The sequence below is a fragment of the Cebus imitator genome, unplaced genomic scaffold (genome assembly GCF_001604975.1).
Source record: "Cebus imitator isolate Cc_AM_T3 unplaced genomic scaffold, Cebus_imitator-1.0 Scaffold411, whole genome shotgun sequence".
Lineage (NCBI taxonomy): Eukaryota > Metazoa > Chordata > Mammalia > Primates > Cebidae > Cebus > Cebus imitator.
This window is the reverse complement of record NW_016107726.1, coordinates 1,593,397-1,607,635: the sequence shown is the minus strand read 5'-3', so window position 1 is coordinate 1,607,635 and position 14,239 is coordinate 1,593,397. Positions and strand designations below refer to the sequence as shown.

Below are 14,239 nucleotides of genomic sequence, written 5' to 3'. Positions count from 1 at the left end.
TACATAAAGCAGAAGTTTACAAACTAAAGGCTAAAATAGACAAATTCACTCCTATATTTTAAGATTTTTAAATGACTTTCTTAGTAATTAATAAAAGAATTTGATAAAAGTCTATAAGAATACAAAAACATCAAACACACTATCAAGAAATTTAAGTGATAGTTATTGTACTTTTTATCCAAAACCAGAAAATAGCTATTGTTTTTCACATGTACTTATTTTCCATGTACATTTAAAAGTATATACACTACAAATATTGTACAGCTAATATGCTAGGCCATAAAAGAATCTTAATACATTTCAGAAATTGAAGGCAGAGTATATTCTCTGTTTATATAGAATTAAATTAGAAATCAATCTTAGAATGCTATCTGGAAATTGTCTAAATACTTCAAATTAAATAACACATTTCTAAATGCCCTACCAAACAAAAAGGAATTTTTAATAATTAAAAATAAAGTATAACATGAGCTTTTTGGAATGCAGCTCAAGTCATGCCTGGGGAGAAATGTATAGGTTAAATGATTATCTTAGAAGAAGGGAGTCCAAGCTTTCCTAAGCTTCTGATTAAAACAGGCAAAAAAGAACAAACTAAACCCAAAGTGATAAGAAACCTTAAAATATTAAGACAAGATTGGGTATCAATGAAATAGAAACAGAAAGCAAAGCCTAAAATTGGTTTGCAAGAATGATGGGTGTTGGGGAGAGAAGGGTGGTAAGGGGAGAGAGGGAGGGGGAGAGAGGAAAGGAGAGGAAGAGAGAAAAGTATTTTGGATTAATTTAAAAAATCTATCAATATGATTTATCACATTAACAGAGGAAACTAACATAGCAAAATACCGTATCATCTCAATAGAGTTGAAAAAATTTCACAAAATTTTACATGTACTCGTAATGAAAACTTTCAGCAAACTAAGAATAGGAGGGTGAAGGACCACTACAAATATTCCACAGCTTATATATAATAGCATATAATATATACATATAATATCATATAACAGTGAAATAGTGCATGTTTTGTTTTTAATATAGGGATCAAGTTTTGATTCAAATTTTATCGGTAGTTTTAGCCACTGCTAAAACAATCCAATAACATAAAATTCATAAATATTGAAAAGGAAAAGAAAATTTATTTGTCATTGACACAATTTTATATGTTTATGCCTTAAACAATCTTTGAAAAAGTATTAGAACTAATAAATGAACTTAGATTGCAGAATACAATGTTAACATAAGTAAAATTAATCAAATATACTATCAATAAAGAATTTTTTAAAATACAGTTGGATTTAAAAGAACATTCAAAATACAGCACTTAAATTTAACAAAATATAGGAAAAGATTTGTATAGGCAAAGCTATAAACCAAACTTAGATAAATTAATGTAAACCTAAATAAATGAAGATTTATCATATTTGTGGATGAAAAACAAAATGTTGTTAAAAGAACCATTTTCCTCAAGTCAATTTATTCATTTAATGTAATTCCAATCAAAATTCCAGCAAGCTTTTTTGTAAAATTCCCAACTTGATTCTACATGTTGAAAGAATATGTGTGAGACCTAGAATATCCAAAATACTATTGAATAAAGTATTTAAAAATTGATGAACTTAGCCATTTTAAGATTTAAAATAAAGCCATAATAATCAAGATTTTATAATATTTGTGTAAGTACTGGCAAATTAATCAGAAATAGACAAACTTGCAATGCCAATTAAAATTTGATGGAGCTAAGGCAATTCAATGGGGAGAGTATAATCTGTTCAACAAATAGTACTGTATAATGTATGGTAGTAAAAAAAAAGTTTAACCCTTACCTCACATCATGCATTCAATTTAATTTGAGAGGGGTTCATAGACATAATAAATAAAAGCTGAAATTATAAAGCTTCTAGAAGAAAAATGAGAAAATATCTTGGTCATCTTGGTGTTGGTAAAGATTTCTCAGACAAGATACAAACAAAGCACTAAGGATTAAAAATTATAAATTTGGCCAGGAGCTGTGGGACATGCCTGTAATCCCAGCACTTTGGGAGGCCGAAGCTGGAGGATGATGAGGTCAGGAGATCGAGACCGTCCTGGCTAACTCAGTGAAATCCTGTCTCTACTAAAAATACAAAAAATTAGCTGGGCATGGTGGTACACGCCTGTAGTCCCAGCTACTCAGGAGGCTGAGGCAGGAGAATCGCTTGAACCTGGGAGGCAGAGGTTGCAGTGAGCCAAGATTGCGCCATTGCATTGCCTTTTTTTTTTTTGAGACTCTCTCAAAAAAAAGTTGAATTCAACTCCATCAAAAAATATTAAGAAAATGAAAAGATGAGTCAAAGACTGGATAGACTAGGTATATGTTTAACTTAGAAAATGCCAAGCAGTTTTCCAAAATGATTCTTTAGTTTTGCATTTACATTAGCAATATATGAGAGTTTCAATTGCATCACGTGTTCCGCAGATTTTGGTGTTTTTAATTTTAGCTGTTCTAGTGAGTATAGAGATGTGTCTCACTGTAGTTTTAATTTGCAGTACCCTGATGAATGATGAAACTGAATATCTTTCTTGTGAGCATTGGTTACTTGCATATCAGGATTTCTAGTCAAGTGATTGTTTGGATGTTTTGCTCATTTTCCATTGGGTGGCTTGGGTTTTTATTGAGTTGTAGGATTTCTTTATATATTCTACATGTCAATTCTGAGACTTTGAATTTCTGATACAAGATTTTTAAAAATCTATGTAATTTTTAGCAGCTTCTTCATTCATACTAGGGACTTGTATTACAGGTTCCTTCTCTTGGTTTGGATTTTGGAAGGCAGAATTTTCAACAACTGAAATGTGTTAGCTCTTGTTTTCTTTTTGTTCTTACAGTAGTTTTGTATGGCTATTACCTGACAATTTCCAATCGTTCTGAAATGTCTTACATGTTCCTGGGTCTCCAATAACTAACTTATGTTGACTAGGATAAAGGCTTTTGGATGGCTTTTTATGTTTCTTATTTCAAGAGAGACACATTTGGTTTTTGATAAATATTTGTGTTGAAGTCTAGCATACATGCAGAAAAGTGCAAAAAGTAGTAGTGTACAGGTTGACCCATTTTTATAAACTGGACAGCTCTGGGTACTCAGCACCCACAGTACAAAATAGAACACTACCGGGCCCCCAGTGGGCCTGCCTAGTGCCCTTTCTAAATCACAGCCAGGATTACTGTATCCTGACTTCTAACATCATAGATTGATTTTTGTCTGGTTTTGAACTTGATATAAATGTGATCATACAGTATATATTCATTTGTTCTTAGTATCTCTTACACAGTACCATGCTTGTGAGACTTGTGTAGAGTTGGGTGTAGCTATAATTTGTTCATTCTCATTGCTTGTGTTGTTTCTACAGTTGAATGACATTTGTGTATGTTTCAGTTTGAAGGTGTAATGGAAGGTCTTGCTGTAAACATACTTGTATATCTTTTGATCCTATGCATTTGGGTGGGGCTGGATATATATCAAGTAGTAGAATGGCTGGATCAAAAGATATAAATATCAGAAGATACATGGATAATTTAATAAATATTGTCAGTTTTTCAAAGAGATTGTACACTCCACCTAGAAGTTTATGAATGCATGTATAGATATTATTATATATTATAAATTCAACACTTACCTTATTATGTCTTACTATATAGTTATATGTAATATACATGTGTGTATGTGTGTATACACACATATACAGTAGTTGCACGTATTTGGCTACACTTTGTGGTTCCTTTTCATTTTAGCCATTCTAGTGGATGGTTAGTGGTATTGCACTTCATTTTGCATTTCTCTGATGACTAGTGATACTGACCATTTTTCGTATGTTATTTTCTGGCAGCGTATCTTGGTATCAGATATATGTATTGCAAATATCATCTCTCATTATGTCATTTGTCTTTTCATTCTCTTATTCATACCTTGTTAATTCTAACATGGTCTAATTTATCAACTTATCCCTTTATATTATAGCTTCACCTTTATGGTTTAAGAATTCTTTGCCTAATCCATGGCCCCGAAGGTGTATGATTTTTATGATTAAATTTTTAAAGTTATAAACCCTCTTACTTGAAATTTAAATATTTCCATGTAGAACTTGGATTTTTCATATTTTTAGGATGTTAGGCCATGGACGTAAGTTTATTTTACACATCTCATGTATATCATTTGCACCAAGTAAGTGTTCCTTAAATGTGTCTTCAATGAATGAATATAGAGATGCAAGAAATGCGCTATTCTTTAAACACTGGAAACAAAACAAAAATTGAATTTTAGGACATTTCCTTTCTTACTCATTTTTTGAAAAGCAAAACCGAAATTTCGGCAAGTGAGAGAAATATAATTTTCACTTGTCTGCCCATTTTAGTCAGTGTTTCAGCTTAATACAAACATTAAAAGCAAAAAATATATTTTGTCACTGCTGAGGTCTGATCCACTACTCTTCTTATTCCTGGGCTTGGGATGAAAACAGTTTTGTGAGGCAGAGAGGAAGACTGTAAGTTCAACTACATAGCTGTATTAAAGTTTCTGCTCTCCTGTGGCACACCACATGTCCACTTTCAGTTATTTGGCCAATACAAGTCACATTGCTGAGTCTAGGTCAATAGTTGGAAATCTATAAATATACAAACTTCTTATAGGAAAAGAGAGTTTTAATTATTTTGAATAGTTATGCATATTACCATTCTGTCTCATGGTAAAGTCAATAATATTTTCTTTAAAATGTTTTACATATTAATCTAAAGGTTGTTATATTTATATTTAAATACCTTCTTTTTTTATTTAGTTCATTTGAAGAATTGATTACATGATTTCAGCATTTGGCTCAAAAGATAGGATTTATCTATGTCTATAACAATAATTAAGTAATTGTCAAGAGTATGATTCAGTGAATGTGGATTTTTAATTTTGTCATAGAGTTCGTGCAAAAAAACAATCATTCATCATTTATCTTGGCAATGTAAAGAGAAAAATGACAAGATTAAATTATTTGAAAAAGCTGTGGGAAAATCTAACACACAGCATGAAATCCAGTTGCCTTTTACTATACTATAGCTTCCCTTCTTACAAGAAATTTTCTTCAATCTGTGTAAAGTATTATATTTTAGTTGCACTAACTGTGTTTTCTCATATAAGCATAAAACTTGAAAATTAAATAATATATTTTAGAAAAACACATGCACTTGCATATTTCTTAGTGTATAATTTTTATAAGATTCCCAAGCATCACTTGTCTAAGTATTTCTGTAATTCTTACTGATTTATTTTCATTCATCAGATTTCCCTTGAATTAAAGACAAGTAATTGTCTTCCCAGATTGAGCAATTATTGATATCTTCCAACACCTAATTCCTTGCTTTTATTCTCCTCTTTACTACCACATAGATGACTCCAACACACTGGTAGAGAGTTTTGCTCTCTTCATGTTCCAAATTATACCTATTCTTTTGTGAAAGAAGCTTGAACTGTGTAATTTTATAGGAATAGGTTTTATTATAATATATGATACCAAATATCACATTTAAAAAATGGTGACAGAGTGCTTGCTTCGGCAGCCCATATGCTAAAATTGGAATGATACAGAGAAGATTAGCATGACCCCTGTGCAAGGATAATGCACAAATTCATGAAGCATTCCATATTTTTAAAAGAAATGGTGATAGAAAGATAAGACTTCTCAAGTACAGTTACTCTGAATCATAAGGAGAGAAGCTTAAGAGAAGAAAACAGTTGGTCAAAATATAATTGTTCTCTGCTTAGGTTACGGAGCAGACTTTATGTCTATGGTTCTGCTGGCAGATGCTTCTTTCTTTTGTCTCCCTGGTCTACCCTAATAATTTCTATGTCTCCCATTTTTTTCTCTATCAGATTCTTCTAATTAGTGTTGTGTACCCACCTTCTACTCATTCATTTCCTCAATCCTTATCACCAAGCAGTCAGGAGTCTGTCCATTCTACTCAACTGAAAAAGATCATGTCATTACCAGCTCCGTAAGCTTTTCTTCAGTTCTAATTATTCTGGACCTATAGGAAGTGCTTACGTAGTTAGCTCACTTTGCCTTCTTAAAGTTCTCTCCTACCTAGCCTTCCATTTTACAATATTTTCTTGATCTAACTTTATTCTTGCCCTTATTTTTTTCTTTTCTTAAATGTGGGCATTTCCATTAAAGGCTTTGGTTCTTTCTCTACAATCTGTCTCTTAAACATGGCTTTTGATAGATGATTGCCAATTTATTTTTCTAGCGCTATCTTCTCTTCTGAGATTTAGTTTCTCATTTCCAAATGACAGATAAAAGTTTTCTACATCATAACTTCAGTATTCCTAAAACTAAAGATAATTCCTAACCCCTAATTTCTTTCCTTATCTGACATTTCTATTTCTGTTTATAATACCCCACTTCCCTCAATAATTGATGAAAAGAATGGACCATGTTGCCCCCCCTCCATTACCTCATATCGATATGTCTTAATGTGCCTTTCCTGAAATGTATAGATTTTATTCTTTCAATTAATTCAGTTACTTGCCTGCCTTTATCTTATTCTCCCAAAGCACAGTGCCCTTCTATGTAGCTAAATTATGTCTCCTCTCTATATTTCACCATCAGTTTTGTTGCCCTAGTCTCAACTTTGAAAATCCTATTCCTGCCCTCCACACAAATTTTAATTTCTTCCATTTACTTATGGGATAAGTTTCAAATGGGTGGCTCAGTTTTTTCAGTGCACTTATTAGAGAAGATGAGAGCGAATAATACATCTAGTAGCAGGAGTCCAAATGAGTTTGACTACTGAAAAAGTGATTTGTTGGGGCAAACAATTCTATTCTGTGGTGTGGAAGAGTTGCCAGGAAGGACCACGTCCTGAATCTGACAGCAAGAACACAACATTCAAGCAGGCCAGAGTAAGAGAATAAGAGAGTGTATAACAATGAGATATCAAAATCACTAGGACAAGTTTGTGGAAAATGGCCAAGAGCATAAAACGTAGAAGGTGGAGATGCAGAAGTCAAGAACGTCAGGATAAACTTGATTTTCCTTATTGGAAAGTCTAAAGCCTCCATCCTCAACGTAACCTTTGCTGTGACTAAGCGAATGGCACTCTAAAAATAACTTAGAACACGGCATTCATTTCCATCTTTGTCTTCTATACAACTTCTCAAGCCAGAATGTACAGATGTAGTCTCACCTATTTCTCCAGATTTATCTAACTCCCTCCTTCACAACCAGCCTCCCTCAAACTTTCCATACCTCTAGGCCTTCGTAAAATTTCCCCCAAATCCTTCATTTTCTCTGAAAACAAGCTCAAGCATTATATTCTCTAAAACCGCCTTGTTTGTTTTAATCAGGTATTTTGTATGTATCCCCATACCGTTGATCACATCATATTATAGGGTTTTTTTAATTGTCTTTTTTCTCAGCTAGAACTCAGTGTCAGGTACGGGTTTATTAGTTTTTCTTCTTTGCCGTGTAGCAGAGTACTATTCAACAAATGTTAGTGTTCCACAGATGCATGTTAAAAAAGCAATAGTCTAATGTTCACCAAATGATACCTGCTTTCCTGCCTTCAAACCTAGCTAGTTTTCTCTTACCTTTAATGTACCTTTCACTTCCTTTCTCTTCATCCAAACTCACAAAATATTTACAAAGTACATCTAGAGGAATCAGATGTATTTCTACTCAAATCAGTATTCATTCATTATTTACGTGTTTTTGAGCTGTTATTTGATTTTCATATATGGTCTTGAGTTTATATTTGATTCTCATGGGATAATTTGTTTATTAAGACATATACATTTAATATTTTAAACTGGAGATTCTTTGAAAACAGATTGTGTCCCTTTTCAGTTTTAATACATTAAGCAAAAAGCCTTAGACACAGCAAGAGCTCCATAGTATGTGTTGAGTATGTGGGATATTTGGTAAAGTGGAGATGGGACCATGTAATGGTAGGGGGAAGGCATTCATAGGGCAGTTGCATGTTGCAACTGCTTCCTAAGCTGTGGAAATTTCTATGAGAAAAAAAGCATTGTATGTCCTATGCAGGACTGGTATGTCTTCCAAAGCGCTAGTAAAGATCCTGAAATTCTGAAGGTTGCAAACCATTTGGTTATAGGATGGTATTTCAGCAAATTACCTCTATAGGCCACTTCATTTCAGGTCTTTCCAATATTAGCTTCTATTACTGAACTGACTCTTTAAACTTCATAAATATTTTAAGCAAGACCCTCTATGTTTCTTTCACTCGTGTCAAAAACCCATTTATTTTTATGACTCTCTGATAATGTTTTCACAGTGATACTCTAAGTATCCAATTTTGGGTTGACAATATGTCTTTTTAGGTTGATGAGTTTTGCATAAATTTAAACTTCATTATATATTGATTAGCAGGAATGCAGGCATAAGATTCCGAGTACTGATTGGCATTTAAAATGGGATATATTTAAAACCAAATGGCCGAGACCATGCCAGGACATTGCTGTGTATAATTTCCTGACTGTACTCACTACATCATAAATAATAATGAAAGTAAATGTACATTTATCAGAAAGAATCAACAAAACCCCAGCACTGATTTGCTGATCACACTTGTCTTACCAGGCATTAAGGCCAGCTTTCGAACAAAGGTGCCTGAAGGTTTGATTGTCTTTGCAGCATCACCTGGCAATCAGGAAGAGTATTTTGCACTTCAGTTGAAGAACGGACGTCTTTATTTTCTTTTTGATCCTCAGGTAAATGAGTAATTACAAGAGTTAATATTTTTAAGAATTTAGTAGCTGCTCAAGTACTGAAGTAAATGGTTCTGTTTTCATACTAAATCTCTATCCAAAGCTTATAAGGTAAGTACTATTATTATCCCCATTTTGCCAATGAAGAAAATGAAACTTACAAAAGTAATGTGACTTATCCTCAGCTAAAACAGCAGAGCTAACTTTTAAATCATGGTCTGACTGAGAATTTATGTGCTTAACAGCCAAAATGCCACCTTATAATGAAGATTAAAACTTTTAAATAAATTTAAAGAGATCTATTTTTATTTTTCTTGATAGCAAAAAATCATGTCTCCTTTCCTTTCTTCCCTTTCTTTTTCATTGTTTCACCAGCAAATATTTAAGTGGCTATCAAGTACTATTGTGCTGGGTGTGGCAGACTGCAATAGCTTTAAAGTTAAATATGCCCATGCCCCTGTGAAACAATCTGCAAAGGATACAGTAAAATGGTCAATTTAAAATGCTTCTAAACTCTATGAAAATAAAAATTTAGGAGGCTATATATTATTGGAACATAAAATAAAGAAAGTGTTTTCTGAGTTGTCCATTTTCCCTGGAAATATGATACTTAACTGAGAAATAAATCAATGAAGAAAAGTACATGTCCGAGCTCTAAAGACCATGATTTTAGCTACAATCACGGTCAGGACAAGAGCATATGTCTGTATTAGAGGGTGTATATTTCAGGTGGGGCAGTACAGGGGTGATACTGATCTCCACATGGGAAGGTGCTGATCATAAAGTTTCCAGACAGAGTGAGCAGCAAATATTAAGTGCCTGAGGTGGATAAGAACATGGCACATTCAGTACAGTTAGGCGAATCTCATGTGACTGGGAACAGAGACAAATGGAAAGGTGGTAGATTGAAAAGCTGGGTAGAAATCAAGTCATTTAGGGCCTTGTGAGCAAATGTGAGGATTTGAGTTTTTCCTAAGCTCAGTGGAAAAGCACTGAACAGCTTTCTTCATTTTAGTTGAACAAATATCAGTGAGCATTTGTTATTAGGTATTGTATTAGGCCTGTGGGTAGTTGAGAAATGAGTAAGACTACGTAAAATATATTAGCTTTCCACTTTTTCAGCTCTTCAACTTAAAACTGATTATCAGTCACACATTATGCTTGCTAAATAAATGTTTTACATTTTACTCATAAAGCAGGCACAAGATTCAGCCTCTGTATCCAAGTTGCATCTAGGATCATGGACTAAGCAATCTGGCTGAGGATCTCAGCTTCATGCACCCTGGAGATCCATTGACCTTGGAGAGGAAAAGGCAGGGCCTGTTGTACCAAGTGTATCTGAGGACCTTGACAGGCTCAAGACGCAGGCCAAGGCCCCCCTGCTTTATAAAGCTGGGAGAGCCACACAATGGCCACTTGAAGGGCCAGGGGCAGAAAGGCTCCCTTCTTATGACTTAGTAGGAGCCTGCTAACTCCCTGGCTGGTGCACTGTAGGTCCTCAGACATAAGGATTTCTGAGCGTCCCCTAGTAATGCAGCTTCTTAAAGGATGCCAGCAGGTGGGCAGTGAGTAAGGAAAAGGAAATAACATCACACCTAAGCAGATCCAGCAGCCAGAGGGAAGGAAAGGAAGAAGCAGCAGCCATCACAGAAGGCAAGGCAGATGGCAACTGAAGAAAAATATCTGCTGAAGTTGATTCAGTTACATAATGGAAAATATTATTTTTCATTTGAAAACTTTAAGTAGATTAATTAGAGAAGAGACACTTTGAGCCTCAGATTAGTAGGTCAGATTAAGTTGAAGAAATCTCTCAAAATGCATAATAAAATGTGACCAAACAAGAAAGATAGACATGGCTACTATCACTAAGAAGAGATTCAGAAGGAGAACAAAAGCACATGCTCAAGAAAAAGGAATAAAAGAAAATGCTGAAATGAAAAATAGGAGAGAGTATCTGATTTAAGAAGGAATTTTTTATAAATCCATTGAAAAGACTCATCAATTTCCTAGTTAAGCAAAGCTAACACTTCCATGAGACCTCTTTGTGCCAGGCATTATTCTAAGTGCTCTGTCTATACAGAAATTTGTACATTTACATACAGCTATACACACACACACCTGCACATGCATACACACTCATTTGAACTTTTCAACAACTCTATGAGGTAGATACTCTTTTTTAAAAAATTTATTTATTTTACTTTAGGTGCATACTATATCTGGCATTTCTCCCCATGTTACCCCTCCCCAACTCCTGCTATCTCTCCCCTACCTCCCCCAACTGTCCCCAGTGTGTGTTGCTCCTCTCCCTGAGTCCACATGTTATCATTGTTCAACACCCACCTATGAGTGAGAACATATGGTGTTTGGCTTTCTGTTCTTGTGTCAGTTTGCTGAGAATGATGGTTTCCAGATTCATCCAAGTCCCTACAAAGGACACGAACTTACCATTTTTTATGGCTGCACAGTATTCCATGGTGTATATGTGCCACATTTTCCCTGTCCAGTCTATCATCGATGGGCATTTGGGTTGGTTCCAGATCTTTGCTATTGTACACAGGGCTACAATGAACATACGTGTGTATGTGTCTTTATAGTAGAACGACTTATAGTTCTTTGGGTATACACCCAGGAATGGGATTGCTGGGACAAATGGAATTTCTATTTCTAGATCCTTGAGGAATCACCACACTGTCTTTCACAATGGTTAAACTATTTTGCACTCCCACCAACTATATAAGAGTGTTCCTATTTTCCAGCATCTGTTGTCTCCAGATTTTTTATTGATCGCCATTCTAACTGGTGTGACATGACATCTCAATGTGGTTTTGATTTGCATTACTGTAATGACCCGTGATGATGAGCATTTTTTCATGTTTGTTGGCCTCATAGATGTCTTCTTTTGAAAAGTGTCTGTTCATATCCTTCGCCCACTTTTGAATGAGGTTGTTTGTTTTTTCCTTGTAAACCTGTTTTAGTTCTTTGTAGATTCTGGATGTTAGCCCTTTGTCAGATGGGTAGATTGCAAAAATTTTTTCCCATTCTGTTGGTTGCCAATTTGCTCTAATGATGATTTCTTTTGCTGTACAGAAGCTCTGGAGTTTAATTAGATCTCAATTGTCTATCTTGGCTTTTAGTGCCATTGGTTTTGGTGTTTTAGTCATGAAGTCCTTGCCTATGCCTATGTCCTGGATGGTTTTGCCTACGTTTTCTTCTAATGTTTTTATGGTGTTAGGTTTTATGCTTAAATCTTTGATCCATCTGGAGTTAATTTTAGTGTAAGGTGACAGGTAAGGATCCTGTTTCTTCTTTCTGGACATTGCTAGCCAGTTTTCCCAACACCATTTATTAAACATGGAGCCCTTTCCCCATTGCTTGTTTTTGCCAGGTTTGTCAAAGATCAGAAGGTTGTAGATGTGTGGTGTTTCTTCTGGGGTCTCTGTTCTGGTCGTCTCTGTTTTGGTACCAGTACCATGCTGTTTTGATTACTGTAGCCTTGTGGTATAGTTTGAAGTCCAGCAGTGTGATGCCTCTGGCTTTGTTCTTTTTGCTTAGGATTGTCTTGGCTATGTGGGGTCTTTTGTGATTCCATAAGAAGTTTAAAGTGGTTTTTTCCAGTTCTGAAAGAAGGTCATTGGTAGCTTGATGGGGATAGCGTTGAATCTGTAGATTACTTTGGGCATTATGGCCATTTTCACAATATTGATTCTTCCTAACCATGAGCATAGAATGTTTCTCCATCTGTTTTTGTCCTCTCTTATTTCGTTGAGCAGTGGTTTGTAGTTCTCCTTGAAGAAGTTCTTTACATCCTTTGTTGTCTTCCAGGTATTTTATTCTCTTTGTAGGAATTGTGAATGGGAGTTTGCTCTTGATTTGGCTCTCTGTTTGTCTGTTATTGGTATATAGGAATGCTTGTGATTTCTGTACATTGATTTTGTATCCTGAGACTTTGCTGAAGTTGCTTATCAGTTTGAGAAGATTTGGGGCTGAGACGATGGGGCCTTCTAGATATACAATCATGTCATCTGCAAATAGAGACAGTTTGACTTCTTCCTTTCCTAGTTGAATACCCTTTATTTCTTTTTCTTGCCTGATTGCTCTGGCTAGAACTTCCAATACTATGTTGAATAGGAGTGGTGAGAGAGGGCATCCTTGTCTAGTGCCAGATTTCAAAGGGAATTCTTTCAGCTTTTGCCCGTTCAGTATGATATTGGCTGTAGGTTTGTCATATATAGCTTTTATCATTTTATGATACATTCCGTCAATACCTAGTTTATTTAGAGTTTTTTAATATGAAGGGCTGTTGAATTTTATCGAAGGCTTTCTCTGCATCTATTGAGATAATCATGTGGTTTTTGTCTTTGGTTCCATTTACATGATAGATTACATTTATGGATTTGCGTATGTGGAACCAGCCTTGCATCGCCAGGATGAAGCCTACTTGGTCGTGATGGATATACTTCTTGATATACTGTTGCAATTTGTTTGCCAGTATTTTATTGAAGATTTTTGCGTCGATGTTCATCATGTATATTGGCCTGAAGTTTTCTTTTTTAGTTGAGTCTCTGCCCGGTTTTGGTATCAGGATGATGTTGGTCTCATAAAATGAGTTAGGGAGGATTCTCTCCTTTTGTATTGTTTGGTACAGTTTCAGAAGGAATGGAACCAGCTCCTCTTTTGTACATCTGATAGAATTTGGCTGTGAACCTGTCTGGACCTGGACATTTTTTGGTTTGGTAGGCTATTGATTGCTGCCTCTACTTCAGCCCTTGTTATTGGTCTATTCAGGGTTTCAACTTCCTCCTGGTTTAGTCTTGGTAGAGTACAAGTGTCTAGAAATTTATCCACTTCTTCCTGGTTTACTGGTTTATGTGAGTAGCGCTGTTTGTAGTAATCTCTGATGGTAGTTCATATTTCTGTGGGATCAGTGGTGATATCCTCTTTATTGTTTTTTATTGCATCTATTTGATTCTTCTCCCTTTTTGTTTTTCTTAATCTGGCTAGCGGTCTGTCTATTTTGTTGATCTTTTCAACAAAAAAACAGCCCCTGGATTTATTGATTTTTTGAAGGGTTTTTTGTGTCTCTGTCTCCTTCAGTTCTGCTCTGAATTTAGTTATTTCTTGTCTTCTGCTAGCTCTTGAGTTTTTTTGATCTTGCTTCTCTTGATGATAGGGTGTCAATTTTAGATCTTTCCTCTCTTCTTTGGTGGGCATTTATTGCTATAAATTTCCCTCTCAACACTGCTTTAAACGTGTCCCAGAGATTCTGGTAAGTTGTGTCTTCCTTCTGGTTGTTTTTGAAGAATATCTTTATTTCTGCCTTCATTTCATTGTTTATACAGTCGACACTCAGAAGCAAGTTGTTCAGTGTCCAAGTTGTTGTGCGAATTTGAGTGTGTTTCTTGATCCTGAGTTCTAGTCTGATTGAGCTGTGGTCTGATAGACTTGTTTGTTATGATATCTGTTCTTTTGCATTCGCTGAGGAGTGATTTGCTTCCAAT

General features: G+C 35.0%; 1 protein-coding gene and 1 non-coding gene across 4 annotated transcripts in view; both read left to right on the top strand.

The window, feature by feature from the left end:
- Positions 1 to 14,239, top strand: part of USH2A (usherin) — a 777,259-nt gene that overhangs the window by 302,204 nt on the left and 460,816 nt on the right. For all 3 annotated transcript variants that reach the window (XM_037731607.1, XM_017509227.2, XM_037731606.1), the window contains exon 23: positions 8,611 to 8,741. In XM_037731607.1, coding sequence (XP_037587535.1) covers positions 8,611 to 8,741 — 131 coding nt within the window. The remainder of the gene's footprint in view (positions 1 to 8,610; positions 8,742 to 14,239) is intronic.
- Positions 5,557 to 5,663, top strand: LOC119468321. The gene has a single exon (XR_005196982.1). It is a non-coding gene; the product is annotated as a U6 spliceosomal RNA (small nuclear RNA).